The sequence below is a fragment of the Poecilia mexicana genome, unplaced genomic scaffold (assembly GCF_051168715.1).
Source record: "Poecilia mexicana isolate PSO_F unplaced genomic scaffold, ASM5116871v1 scaffold_11, whole genome shotgun sequence".
Classification (NCBI taxonomy): Eukaryota; Metazoa; Chordata; class Actinopteri; order Cyprinodontiformes; family Poeciliidae; genus Poecilia; species Poecilia mexicana.
Genome location: NW_028263380.1, coordinates 19,953,654 through 19,969,014, shown reverse-complemented (window position 1 = coordinate 19,969,014; position 15,361 = coordinate 19,953,654). Strand labels below are relative to the sequence as shown.

At 38.3% G+C, this 15,361-nt stretch overlaps 1 protein-coding gene across 1 annotated transcript in view; it reads left to right on the top strand.

Annotated features, from left to right (window-relative positions):
* Window positions 1-15,361, top strand: part of ext1b (exostosin glycosyltransferase 1b) — a 148,885-nt gene that overhangs the window by 99,193 nt on the left and 34,331 nt on the right. Inside the window, exons 2-3 of the mRNA XM_088010397.1 lie at window positions 10,775-10,868; window positions 13,684-13,791. Coding sequence (XP_087866523.1) covers window positions 10,775-10,868; window positions 13,684-13,791 — 202 coding nt within the window. The remainder of the gene's footprint in view (window positions 1-10,774; window positions 10,869-13,683; window positions 13,792-15,361) is intronic.

Sequence of the window (15,361 nt, the reverse complement as noted above, 5' to 3'; positions counted from 1 at the left end):
AAGAACGGATGTAAAAATGTTTGAGATTTATTTGACTTGCCATTCAACGTTGTGCGAGATTTGTATCCTAGAAGGTTGGAAAAGTATGGTGGCTCAGAAGGGTCAACAAACTCAAAGCCGCAGTGCAACGTCAAAAAGTTACAATGCAACAAATTAAAAGTTGCAAAGCAGTCGTGAAAAACTGCAATGCTACAGCAAAAAACTGGAACAAAACAACTAAATCTACAACAGAACATATGCTAAACCGAAACATTATATGCTAAACAGTTAGTAAGTTTATCATAACTTATGTTGTGTTGGGACTTTTGTTGACCTCTCTAAGCCACTATAGAAAAGTTATCAAGCTTCTATATAGTCTTTAAGCCTTAAAAGGAAACATTGAACCAAAACAAACACTACATCCATAGAGGTACAGATGAAGTTTTTGTTGTTGTGATTTTGTAATAACTTTATTGCAGAATCTTAGTTCCTGGACAGAGCATCCACATGGTGAAACATGGTGGTGGCAGTATCATGGCTCCCATTGTGTGAAGCTGATGAAGACGCACCCCAAAAGTCTTGCAAATGTTATTGCATATAAAAGCTAGCTAGCAAAGCAGTGACCTAAGGGGTCCACATACAAATATACCGAAAAACAAAATATAAAACCATGCAACTTTTAGCTTCCTCTTCAGAATTATACCCTCCTTTGTGTTGATCTGTCACATAAAACCCCAGTAAATTCCATCAACGGCTGCAGCTGAAATGTGGCAAAAGGTTAAATTGATATTCTAACTATTGCAAGACTCTGAAACTGGCTTATGTCATCATTGGCTGCAATAAAATGTGTGTGTCAATCATTTGATGGATTCCTCAACAGGGCTCGCTTGTCTGTACACGATGGCTTGGCTTTACCCTTTTCAGTGGCCTTTTCTTTAGATTTAATGGTCTTTCTTCACGTCTGAGCCTGTATCGTTTAATTCATGGCATCTAGCTTGGGCTTAACCAAAGGTTTCTGGAGGTTGTTGGAATGTTGCTTACACTGTTGCCAAAGTTATGAAATTAAGACGTAGCCTGCCTGCTCTGTGTGGTTTGGATATCAATCAATAGACAATAATTAGTTATGGGATGACATATCCATGCTGTGTGCTAACTCATCTTGGAAGGAGCAGCAGCTTCAGAAATTCAGCAGACAAGAATTAGGAGCTCATATATTAAGACATGAAGCCAGATTGGTAAATATTTAAAAATTAAAAATCCCAAACATTATTTTAGTTTTTCATATGCCATCGATTAGTTTCTTGATCATCATAAATCAGTTTTCATGATGATAAAATTCCCTGTTAATGATTAATAATATAATAATTACCTATCAATAGCTTATATTTAATAACTTAAATGACTTGACTTTTCTTTTTACTTCTTATTATATAGCGCAATCTTGGAACTGCTTTAAATTATTTAAACTTACTTTAAATAATTACTTAATTAATCTTTTCTAATATAAATTTTGTCACTACTTTGACTACAGAAGCCTTTTTTACTGACTAGCCAGATCGTTGTCGCTTTACATTCCTGAATGTTAGCATAAGCTCGCTAGTGATTTATTATTAAATGCTTTTTCTATTTAAGTGGTACAAATTACATATGCCTGAGCAGTTTTTGATACCACAAAGTCCCCAAACACTTTATTATAAGTTTCTTACCCTCTAATAATGACATCCACCTGTACCTTGACCTAAGGCCTATTAGAAAGATTGATAGCATTTAGCATCAACTAAGCAGCTAGCTTGTAACTGTTGCACATTTTATACTCGGGTAAATTGTAAATGCATGAGCATTTTGTGATGTGAAACAGTCTCTAAACATTATTATACGTTTCTTAACCTTTAACCCTTTAATTGAAGCTAGCCTACAGTGTTTAGCATCAACAGAGCAGCTAGCTTGTAACTGTTGCAATTTTTCTTTAGTTATGCTGCCCCATTCCTTTATAAACACCTCCTAAATTCAGTCAGTGGATCTCAGTTTATTCAGTGCTTTACAGAAGCTTGTTTATTTAGCCAGACATTTGTAACATTACATGCTAGAATGCTAATTGGAGCTAGCGTAAGCTGGCAAATGAACGCAAACTAGGCTAATGAATTAGTTTGTCCGTGTATAGCAGAAGTTGTATGGCAATGAAGGAAAATTGAACGAAATTGACATACACATATCTGGATGTGCTCACACAGATGCCAACACACACACACACACACACACTTATAAATGCACAGCTGTGGGGTAAATAAGTAGAGATGTAGCGAGTGAACGGACATAAATGCAAAGTAACACTGCAGATGCTTCTGCAGCTCATGTTTGTCACTCTACCCATGTGAGAACCCATTATCTGCCTTAAATGTTTATACAGGGAAACGGCTGGATGGATCCCTGAATAACACACACTCACATTCCCCTTCACCAAACACTATCTCTGTTAGGCAGGACTGCATTTATCCAGCACATCTGCCGCATTCTCATGGGAACATGCACAACAATATGCTCCAGCTTACACACTTGTCCTTATTGGGGGCTTGAGGACTTTTTTTTCCAGCTAAATTTTGTTGTTAAACATTTATTTCTCTTATTTTTGTTTTAAATTACATGACTTCATGTGTGACCGCCATAGTAATTATCATGTCTTAGTTCAGGGATGTCAAACTCATTTTCATTTTGGATCATATCAAAACTCTAAATGGTTTTAAAGAGCCGGGTGGCCAGAATGTATTGATAAAACCCATTGAATTGTTAAATTATCAATAAATATCTGTTTTAGCATTCAAATTAAATAATATTGAACATCTTTTCACACTGATCAGTCCATCCAGGATTTTGTAATTGATTTTCTGCAATCAAAATCACAGATTTTGTGGTGCTAATTTACAAATATTTGTAAGGAATTTTTACAACATTTGTGCTAATGCATGATACTAAATGTGACTTTTTATTAATCTCCGTATTGGTGAAAAACTGGAGGGACTTATTGATGTAATTTTGAGTCTAGAGGGCCACATAAAAAGCTATGGCGGGCCACATTTGGCCCCCGGGCCTGGAGTTTGACACATGTTGTAGTTGATGTTGTGTTTTGTCATTGCAGTTTGTGAGAGTCACAGGTAAACCAGAAATTTAAACCAAAGTTTGACAATTTAATAGTTTATTTGCCAATCATTTTTTATCAACCTGAGAGCCCACATGGTTCTGCTCACCAGCCTCTACAGTTTTATAGCCCTGATTTTGTTCCAGACACCCATTATTTAACCAACGCACACAGAAACTCACATTTGGAAGACAGAAATTAGAGAGAGAGTGAGGAGGAGTGCATGAAAGACGTCCTGGAGGATGATGTAAGAGGAGTCACAAAAAGCAGCAAATTGGATCTTTTTTCTCTCTGCTCCTCTGAAGACAATCAGACTGGGTGGGGTTGTGAGTTTTCATCACTCTGGAGAACCACATTTAGCTGATGGACTGTCTGGTTGTCTGTTTGGTGGCAGCAGTGAAACAAAAGGAAACCCTGTTGCACCTTAACTAAACTAAACTCTCATTTTGTCCTTCTGTACATCTATTTCAGTACATTTCATGCTTAAAACTATGTTGAATTCTTAAACATATCAGCTGCTAGACCTTCTCTTGAAAAATGGCCTCCAACTTCTGAACTGTCAAGTTGTTTTTTGTTTTTATGTGAAAAGGAGACATTAGCTGTGATTCCATTGACCTTAAAACTGCATAAATTGAAATTATGAAAATAAATTTGCTTCATAGAAATTACAATTTAGGAAAAAATATCATGTTTTTCACAAAATGTTTGCAATGGACTTAGGTGGTTTTTCAGCTGTACCAAAATTAGTATATTTTCACATCACACAAGTCATTTGATCAACAACTGGATGTTACTACTGACGGAAATGAAGAAGACGACGACAGGAAGTGGTAGGAGGATGATGGCAGAACCCGTCCATCAGTGACTTACTGGGAGTACAAACGTATTCACGTGTGATTGTAATTGCATTTCTTATTTAATGAAAACACTGCAATTGCGAAATTCTCGAGGAAATCATAAGTTTTTACTTAAAAACTTTGTGCTTTTCTGTGAAGAAAAGCATTAATAAAACATTTTCACTCCATGTTTTGCACTATTAAAGAACACCACTACACCACTGCAACCCAGAACTGTTTATATGACAGGACGGATCAGTGCTTTCGTTTTGTTTACACCAAATTTTGACTCTGCTATCTGAATGTTGCAGCTGAAATCGAGACTCATTAAACCAAGTAACGTCCCATCTGTTATTGTCAACTTTTGATGAGCCGCTTTCAACTTTTGGCCTCAGATTATTCTTGTTGTTGTTCTCACAGGAGTTTCATCTCGTGTTGTCATCTGCTGCTGTACCCACTCTGCTCTGAGGTTCAGTGCAATCGTAGATGTTGTTTTGCATACTTTGGTTGTAACAAGCCGTTATTTTTATCCACCAAATTCACCACTCGTGAGTTATTTGTTTTTCTGACTCTTAAAGGTGACCTATTATGCTTCCTTGAACAGCTTAGGATAAGTCTATGGTGATGTTCATTACATTTTTTGCACAAAATTCTTAATTGACAATGAGATTTTAGTCTGCCAAATCTAAATAAGCTGCTACCGGCCACGTCCACCAACTCAACACTTACACTCGCACGTGAAAATGGCTGCAAACAGATGCACAATTACACAACCGTACATCTTTGAAAAGCAGAAGTAGAGCCTCCTGCACAACCAACCAGAATATAGTGAGTGGTTCCTTTATGGTAAATCAACAACAAAACACTTGCCTTTTCCAGTAGCCATTGTACTGTGAATACGGAGTTAAAACCAAATGTGCTTGAGTTCTGCTTTGGTTGCTATGTAACAGCACAATAGCTGCTGATTTGTTACATTCTAAAATCTTTTTTAATTTTCCAGACACCAGAAAACATTTATTTGTTAACAAAAATCGGCTGAATATTTTTGGGGGGGTTTAATGCTTGGACTGTTTTTAGAATCAATTGAGACACAAATGGAAGTACAGAAATTGTGTAAAATGTGAATTTTGCATAATAGGTCCCCTTTAATTTAAAACATGCCACATTAAAGGTCACCTCAATCTGATTTATTTCCCGTTCTGATCCTCATCATAACAGCAACATAAATAGAAATACCCATCACTCCTACATTACCACAGTCACGTGCTTCTTAAAATAAATGTAATTCCCATCAGTTCCCTCTTCAGTACCTTCACTTCCTGACAGGACGATGCACGTCTCTGAGTAATTATGTGCAAGTGAAAGCTCTTAATGACGGGTTACCATGGCAGTGTTTTAGCATGCTCTCATTAGGGACTAAAGACCCGATTCAGTTTCTCAACACTCATGAAAAGGCTGCAGAAGCAGAGGTCATCCCATTTGTTTCTGGTTTCACTCTGCCTGTGTTGTGTTCGCCGCTTGCCTGACCTTGCTTATTATTATACATTTGTGTTTCCAGTCCCTCAGATGTGGGCTGCTAATACTGATTCAGGTGGTTGTTGCGCACACACACACACACACACACACACACACACACACACACACACACGCACTCACACACACAGATGCAGGTTAATGAAAAAAAGCAAAGTTCACACAGAAGCACATTGTGTTGTTTTGATGGTTTTTATGCTCAAATAAAACTGAAGAGCTTCTTTACTGTAGAAAATAATACAACACGGCAACAACGGGAAGCAAAGAAAGATGCTTCTATAAGACTCTTCAGTGAAAAGAAAACGATCTGTTAGGTGAATGATGTGGGCAGGTTTTCTCGAGAGGCTTTAAATGGACATAAAGCAACTTTTCAGCCTGTAAACACCTGGAAAAAAATGGAGACAAATGCAAAGCAATCTGTATTATATTAAACATGAGGTGGAACTGCCTGCTTAGACTTGTTACATGACTGTTGCTCATTAAACTCCACATTTATATTCATTACCTTCAGATGCCGGTGTGTCTTGTGGGCTGTTAACTTACTCACGCGGCGTCCGGGCGGACAGATGGCGTTGGAAATATGAGCTAAGATGGCTTCTTCGTCTCCGTCGACAGGTGACGGCACGTCAGTGTGAGGGCGTGCAGCTGTCGCCTGTCCTCGCCGCGCTCGTTTTTGCAAGTCTGTGCGATAACTGTGAGGATGCTCTGCGACACGTAGGTGTGAGTGAGGGTGGGATTTTTATCGCCGGCCTTCGTGTTCCCACACATTAGTGGAGCGGGGCTTGAGAGGAGACGTTCGGCGGCTACCGGGTTTGTGTTTGGGAGGAAAAAACAGGAAGTCGGCCGCTCGATTTAATCCGTATGCAACGCGAGGAAGGAGGAAGCATTAGCAAGCACTGTCACACCCCTGCACAGCCACAGCATCATCAATGGTGCAGGATATATATCGGTGTCCTGTAACCTTCACCTTGTATGGATTATAGTTACTTTAGAAATGATTTTCTGCCTCTGAAGTCTTTTAACCTCAAACCTGGAGAACCTGTAGGCTCATTTTCATTTTATAACCCATAGCACTCAAAAAAAGTACAGTGTGTGTACAGGCCTGTCGCAATAAATCAATTCATCGCATGATGAATTAAAATGAGCTTCTGATAATTTCTCTTTCTACCAAAAGCTGGATGATAAAAGTTTTCAGTCTGGTGCTTTGGTTTTAAAAGGACAATTTTGTCCAGAGACTTTATAATTAATTTTATTTGTTGTTTTGTTTATTCGTGTTTGGATATTTAAAACGTCTTCCTGTGTTAGATGTTAAGTAGAACTTAAAGTTTACTGAACTTTGAGAATGTGTTCTTGCATTACCATTATGTTACTTCAAAATGGTCTAAAAGCAACAATACTATTGTTTACCACAATAACTTCTGGGACAATTTATCATCCGGTAAAAATTGTTATGACAGATCTAAGTGTATAGCAAAAGACTTGAACGCAAACTCAAGAACCCATTTTAAGTTTTTTTTAAATTAAAATAGTGCATAAATTAGATTATTTTATGTAATTTATGGTTATGACGAAAGCACTGCTAATTCCTATTGTAATGCCAATATTCTTATTTGAGTTTTTTGGAAGTCTTAAAATATTCAAAAACCCATCAAACTTCACCTGGAATTGTCCTCTGTACGAAATATTGTGATTTCAATGGAACCAAAAGTAGGCGTGGCCAAACACAGATCCTCCTAAACTGAGTGTCCAAACCACACATTGTAGAGATTTGAAACTTGGTATGTTGGTAGACCCCCATCAAAGCAAGGGAAAACGTACAGGGAGACGGATATTTTTGCCATTTCTCAGGTTTACAGACCTTAAACTTTAGCACAAAATCCCCACGGAGTGTTTATCAACTTAATCTTTGGTCAGTGTGCAGTTGGGGGAAGGTGGATTAAAAGTTATCAATATGTTGAGTTTTTGAGCATGGGGCATGGCCAAGTGGCAAACTTGCAAATGCATTTACCTTAATATGATTGGTTGATGATGTTGGCTTCTTGATTTCTGATCTTTGGTTTGATGAACATATCAGTCACCCAATCTGACCAATGGACTTGTAGCAAACTGGCACTTATTTTGTCCTAAAAACACTTATTTGATGGAATAACGATCTATAGTGAGATATAAGTGGAAAGAAAAAAAACACGATGAATTTCAAATGGCACACATGGTCCCAATTGTGCCAAAATGGCTAATTTGGAAGCTTTTATCAGCTAATACCTTTTTTATTATTTTTGCATGTATTTTGGTGCAGTAAATGGTCAGATCCTGCTGCATACTTTCAAACACATTTTTAAGGTGAAAATGTATCTTTTTTTTCCGTTTTATGTTGTGTGCTTTGTTAATTTACTTTCACTCATTAACATTAACTTTTAAGCCTTTGGGGTATTTTCTGGAGTCTTACCCACAGCAGTACAAATAAACCTTGCAGTTCCTAGGTTTATTTGTACTGATGTCATTTTTGGGCAAATTTCTGAAGCGGTTCCCCAAATGAGTGAAGATCATTTCCGTAAACGCACAGAAAAAAACTGTTTTTACCGAAAACAGTGTGACTTTAACGTCAGCGCAGGAGATAAGCGGGGCCCTATGAGTGAATAAGTCTTCACAATGGGACTATCTGTGGTCAGAAAACGCTGAGTCAGTTGTATCAGTGTCAGTCTCTGGTCACATCTGCAGTTCAGTGTGATGCTGTTATCCAAAACAGATAATTTGACAAGAGTTCAGAAAAAACAGGAAGACTGACACAGATAAAAAGAACAAAACTGGGATTTCCACTAAACCATCCATCTAATATAATGGTTTCCACAAATACCTGTCAAAACATGGAAAAGCAGCATGAACTCGCAGACTGATGCACAGATACACTCGGTTTCTCCACTTCTGTCTCGGTTTATCACACGGAGACGGAGCCAGCTGTGTGGTGGAAGCAGGTGTCACTCTCAGCTCATTACCCCTGGCAGGGTTGATCACCCTGTTTGCAGAGCAATAAGACACACCTCGCTGGAGAAATGGAGGGATCAGGGAGCTGCAGGAGGGACAGAGGGCTGGAGGAAGTGAAAAGATGTCGAGTAGGAGGAAAATTAGCTGGCAAAGTGGCTGAAGAAAGCAAAAAGTAGAAACGGGATGTTAAGTGAAAATGGGATTAAAACAAACAACAAAAGATGATTTTTTCCTTTTTTTAACTGCCTTTTAAAGTCTAAGTACAAATGTGCCATTAATCAAACAACCAAGTTTATTTCTATACCACATTCAGCAACAAGGCAGTTTAAAGTGCTTTACGTCATAAAATCAGAAGAATAAGAAGTCATAGGTCATACAGTCACCAGTGGAGAAACCAGTAACAAACATTACATCAGATATGTTGGTCAGTGTTCCATTTATTATGGTTCAGACTCTAAACAGATGGGCGTTTAGCCTTGATTTAATGAAATCAGTGTTTCAGCAGATTTACATTTTTACCCTAATATCCCTTTAATTTTTAATTCTTCAGTGTTACAATTACCATTATTAGTAGATTATTATTGTTATTTTACTATCATTATTATCATATTTCATTTTACAAGTTTGTTGAAACGTTTGCTGGAGATAGGCACCAATACAAAGAAATGGATGGATAGATTGATTATTACTATTATAAATTATAATTAGGGCTGAAACGATTCCTCGAATGATTCGAGTACCTCGATTACTAAAATTCCTCGAGGAAAATTTACCTGCCTCGAAGCTTCGTTAATCTATGTTTTATTAGTTGGCGCACCGTGTTCCGGCCGGGACTTCATTTGCGTTGCGCGAAGCTCTCACTTCCGCCTCTGAGTTGTTGACAAAAGCTAAGTCTCAGCGGCATAAAGTCCAATCTTCAAGATTGGCCCGTGGGGATTTTATTGATTGATGATAATGCCCGACTTTTTTATCGTTTTTGGGAACCAATAAGCATCCTTAAAATGACTGGGGGAATGCCTGGAGTACGGCAGCATTTCTCCTCCGGGGCTGCTGGTTGAAAGCGAACGGCGGGAAGAGCGCTGAGGTGAGCGGATGGACTGAACAGGGCGGGCGGCTGAGTAGCTGATGCTTACCGTGTAAATGTAGCTTTACCGACGAACCGCACAATAAATTTCATATCCCGGTCTGAAGAAACGGGTGGCGGAGCGCATCGTACATGGCTGGTAGATGAGTTTCTGAGTGTGACCAGTGAAGGTGTCGTAAATATCCCGTATTGCTTCCCCCCGTGTTCGTCCCCCGGTCTAACGGTTCGTCAGTCCGCTGGTCTATTTCCTCCCCTCCACCCCATCTTATGTTCGTTCATTCGCCCTCTCCTCCCACTCCAGGCGGCATTTCCCGTATTTTCAAACCCAAAGCGTGACAGGTTAGGTGGCAAGGTGAGTTTAATTAATCTATTAAACTCACTGAAGATGAATACATAAACTAAAAGCTGGATTGTAGACATTTTTTATAAGCATATTTGTGAGCCTGCCTCTTTGTTATTAAATTCAATATAATTTCAGATTTTTCTATAACTTTTCTTCTGGTTAACTTAGAAAGTGAGCTATTATTGTTACAGGTTAGTTTTCTAAACTACAAAAAAGCAACTGTTAGGGATGCTCAAATATGGAAAATTGGACTGATATTGATATCTGATAGTAACACCGGTATTATGCCAGATTTACCAATATTTCATTTTATAATTTTTTTTATCCGATTACTCGATTAATCGTAAGAATAATCGATAGATTACTCGATTACTAAAATATTCGTTTACAACAGCCCTAATTATAATTATGGGTCAGTAAATTTGATGTGCTGTTATCTGATTGATATTTTTGTACACAGAACAAAGATGTTTACATATATAATGACGAGCCATAGACATCTTCTTCACCAAAACGCCTCCAAAAATAAATAATAATCAAAGAGAATAAATATTTACTCAAATAAATACAGGAATAAGTTAAATAAAATAATAAAAATAAATTAAATGGCTTCTCCTGTTATGAGAGTCAGTTTGTAATCATTTATTATTTATTTGTTGGTTCTTTACTGCAGTAAGTCAAATGAATACCACATGTTTTCAGTTACATATTTCTGATAACGATCCATTTCATTAAATTCACTTCTTCTTCCTTCTTTTCAAACAGAAAATGAGTGGTGAGCTTATTATCCCTGTGTGTTTCTCTGTTTTTAAAAACCTATTTGAAGTGAATAAAGTAAAACCTGCTGCGTTGGTGAACTCAGATAGTTTGTGTCTATTTTGCAGATATGACTACAAGGAGATGCTCCACAACTCCACCTTCTGCTTGGTGCCCCGCGGCAGACGTCTGGGCTCCTTTCGGTTCCTCGAGGCGCTGCAGGTAAGAAACAAAGAGAGGCACCTTCCACTTCTAGAAAGAATCATAACTACCGCTCTGACACAGATCAGTTAAATGTTTTATACTGTCAGGACATGGTGACGTTTTAAACGTGTGAAAAACATATTTTTTAAGAAATAAGTTGCATTCTGCAGCTTTTACCAGGACAGTTCAGTCTGCCACGCTGACCTGAGGAGCCTCACACCTTTCACTGCAGCACGCTGCAGGATTTTCAGGCTTTCTGGATCAGTTGCAACTCGTTACTGCTCTTATTTCTTAGTGGAGACAGATTTTTTTTTTCTTCCTCCAGCCTCACTTATCCCCCCATTCATCCATTTCTCCACTGCACTGTCCTTTACCTCTCCTTTCCAAACACTTCTGTCCACAGAGTGCGCCCTCAGAAGTGTGCTTATCTCACTATCAGCAGCCACATACACACACACACACACACACACACACGCACACACACACACACACACACTGCACTTCACTCAAGAGTGAAATATGCCCTTTTCTCTCCTTCCTCCATTTGTCTGACTCAATGATCCATCAGTTTTGCACAGCCGTGTTGGAGATGAAGGGTGCAGAGTGTGGAGGCTTTTGAGCTTTGCATGCGGACGCCGCTCCGCTTTGAGGTCAGCGTCGTCTTTTTGGTTCACGTGCTGCTGCTGCTGCTGCCGCCGCATCTGTGGAGCCCAGGGGCCGGCGCTGCTTCAGACGACACCTTTATGACCCGGGAGTGACAGGGCTGTCATTACATCAAACTACCAACACACACACACACACCACCTGTTCCCTGCAGCTCTCCGCCCATCCTTCTATCCCTCTGCCAAAGGTCACATTCAGCCTCACTATCTCCCCGCTTTTCATCTGTTTTTAAGTCTGTGTATCCACTTTCCTTTTGGCTTTTGATCTTTTCATTTTTTGTATTCCCTTTTCTCCTCATCAGTCCTGCAGCTCACCACCTCTGAGTAATAAACTCTCCCACTCCTGATGTTACCATTTCAAACTGAAGAAGAAGAAGAAAATAGCCATACACCAAGGCTGAACACTTGATATTAGGTTCAAAGAATTTAAACGCTCGGAGCGCGCTCCGCCTCATTGATTTTATTTTTTATTTATTTATTACTTTGCAGCTTGTGAATGATTTAGAGATCTTTTATAAATTAAATAAACACACACCAACCAAGTAATTAAGATATTCTTTTTAAACATCTCAGAATTTGTGTGTGTTGCTGCTGTGGGATCAAATGTTGTATAATTTGATGTTTTTCCTCAACTTTATTTCTTCTGTTTTTGCTGCAGAATAATAAACCACAGCATATCAATAGATACATGTGTGCTCTCTGGGCCTATATATTGCTCCTGATCTGGATTGTACACACACCTTATCCTTATTTATCAGGTGTTGGTCAGAGCTCTTGTTCTATATTGTGTTTCTATGATCCCAGAATCTGTAACTTTTTCTTCAAGCCTGGATAATGATAAAAAAATTTAAAATATTCGTATTTTCAGAGTTTATTTTTGTCTCGTCTAAAAGTTTATGCATCTGCTTATTCATACATCTGTTTACTGGGCGTTTACACACGTCTGTCCATTTATCCATTCACCCATCCATTTATCATCCATCTGTCAGTTTATCTATCTGCCATCCATCTCTCTCTTTCTTTCTCTCTCCATTTACCCATTCGTCTGTCCATCTCTTTTTCCATCCATCTAGTTTTCTGTCATCCATCCGTTTATTCATCCATATGTTCAAGGTTTCCCCCAAATAACTTCCCAAGCCTGGCGGTTGGGGTGCTTGCGCTGGTTTTTGAGATAAAAATTGTTTAAAGTTGACTGGAAATTTGAAAATATATCTTGATAATTATTTATTATTGGAAGATTAATATCTGAAGACCAACCATAAAGTCTTAAAAAATGCAAACATAAAAAAAAAACTTAAATAAATAAGTAATGCTTAGCCTGATTGTGGCACAAGTTAAGCCTGGCGGCACGCCAGGCTACACTACGGGAAACTCTGTGCATTTATCCATTACTCTGTTTGTCTTTATTATTCATCCTTCATTCATTTCAATTTTGTTTTATTAAAATAATCTTAAAAATGTTTGAACTGTAGGAACCTTGAAGATGAGTTGTTTGAGAATGCCCAACATTACCGGCTTAAACGGTTCAGCACTTAAATGGATCCATCCTGAAAATTAAAGGGACTTATTATGCAAAATTCCCACTTTGTGCATTTTTGCATTTCCATTTGGGTTTCTGTTGTTTCCAAAAGTAGTTAGTTATGTCTCAAATCAGCAAGGTGCCCCTGACCTACTAATCCCAGTTAAGCCCAGCCTGTTACCTAGCAACCCCAGCGGAACTCATCACCTAGCAACCAAAACTGATTTGCAGCACTTTTGGTCACCTGGTGTTTACAGGTTCCTGCTGGAAAAGACAGATGTTTTGCGATGAATGTCTGCAGCCATTTTCTTATCTGAGTGTAAACGTTGAGTTGGGGGCCGTGGCCAACAGCAGCTTTTTTGGATTTAAAGTGACAAGACGCCCTAAAACGAGCTCAAAAACCAGGATTCAGCAAACTAAAATTTCATTACCTAGGAATAATTTTGTGCAAAAAAATGTACTGAACATGTTTTGTATAGCTTTGAACGTATCCTAACCTAAGGTCATTACGGGTGTCATAGTCACCCGTACATTTCTCCCCCCATATTTCATATTTAGGAATTTCATAAAGATGGGCAAGCTTACTTTGCAGAAAACTACATTGATGCATCACAGATTAAAAAAACATGGCTTCCCTCTTCGTGTGTCTCAGGCTGCATGTGTGCCAGTGATGCTGAGTAACGGATGGGAGCTTCCTTTTTCTGAAATCATCGACTGGAACACCGCTGCAGTCATCGGCGACGAGAGACTCCTCCTGCAGGTAACGGCTCACGTGCAGCTCTCGCACAAAATCGCCTCCTCTGTCCGTCACCTCCCAACAAATCAGCAGTCGAACCCAAACCCGGGCTGTCAGTCCGATCCGGGTTTGTTTCGCTTTAGGATGAGGTGGCCATCAATAAAGCAGAACTCCAGTGGCATACAAAGTCCCTCGAAACATCTCGCAGCACCTCGGATTGTTATGAGAGGGCAAATAAACAGGCCAAGCCAATGAATTTGGTTGGAATTGCCTGGGCTTCATGGGGAGAAAAGTAATTATATGCCCATTAAATCTTAATTTGAATGAAGTACGTGATAATATTGTTTGGCATGAGGAACGCGGTGTGTGCAGCACCGAATGTGTTTAAGCCATCCTGGATTATTCTTCTAATGCTATGAATTAAGATATAATGGCTGCAGTGCATAGAACTATGTTTCTATTGTCATATTAAAGTACATATGACTAATGACTCTGTGCTACTACTTAATGATAGAAACAGTAAAAACAGCATAACAGGCTTCTTTAAGAAGATCAGAAGCCTTTAAAATTAACTTTTGTTGTCTCATTCTTAAATAAAATACATTCCCATGTTTTCTTTTTTTAAATGATACTTAACTATTCATCATTATTGATGAGTTTTTTGTTTTAGATATCTAAAATACTGTCAAACTGGCACAGTTTTCACTCCATATTAAACAAAACAAAATATTGTTTTACTTAAACCTTAAACCACTACTGTGCCAGTTGCTCAAAAGGTTGTTGCTAGGTAACCAAAGTGAGTTGCTAGGTAACCAAAGAGTGAGCGAGTCAGTTGATTCCACCAACCTTGTTTAGGAGGCACTTCTGCCTACATCCCCCAGATTACTGTGCGGTTCAGGATTATAGGTCAGTAAATATTCTACTTATTCCAATGCAAAAACACAAAATCTTATCAAGTAATTTTGGTCCAGTTTCTAGTGCAAATATCTCAGTAAAGTTGAAATAAGACAAACTCACTTACAAGTAACTTTTTAGCAAGATGTAGGAGCTTGTTTTAAGTAAATAATTTATTTAATCTCGATGAAAATGTACTTGTTCCACTGGCAGATTTTCACTTGTAGCAAGACATTTTTCCCATGTTCTAAGTTAATTTATCTGCCAGTGGGACAAGAAGAAATTTAACATCAGTATTAAGGAATTATTTACTTAAAACAAGCCTATGTATCTTGCTAAAAGTTACCTTTAAGTTAGTTTTGTCTTATTTTAAGTTTAATCATATATTATTAAACAAACCAAAAATACTTGGTAAAATTTTGTGTTTTTGCAGTGTGAATATTCTCCAAGACATCCTATCTATTTACATTGATAACATATCAATCACAATATATATTATGATTGGTTTATTGTCAATTTTATTCATAAACCAAAATAAAAACTCTCCAAGGATCTTTTGAAGATCCTGCTTGGATATTTCCCAGCTAAAGGTGAAGTCTGACATTTTGGTAAATACCCTATTAGTTTTCTTGCTGAGACCTGGATGTGAAATGAGAGTTGGTGCTCAGCAGGCTTGATCCTGCCATCTCGCTCTCAGCTA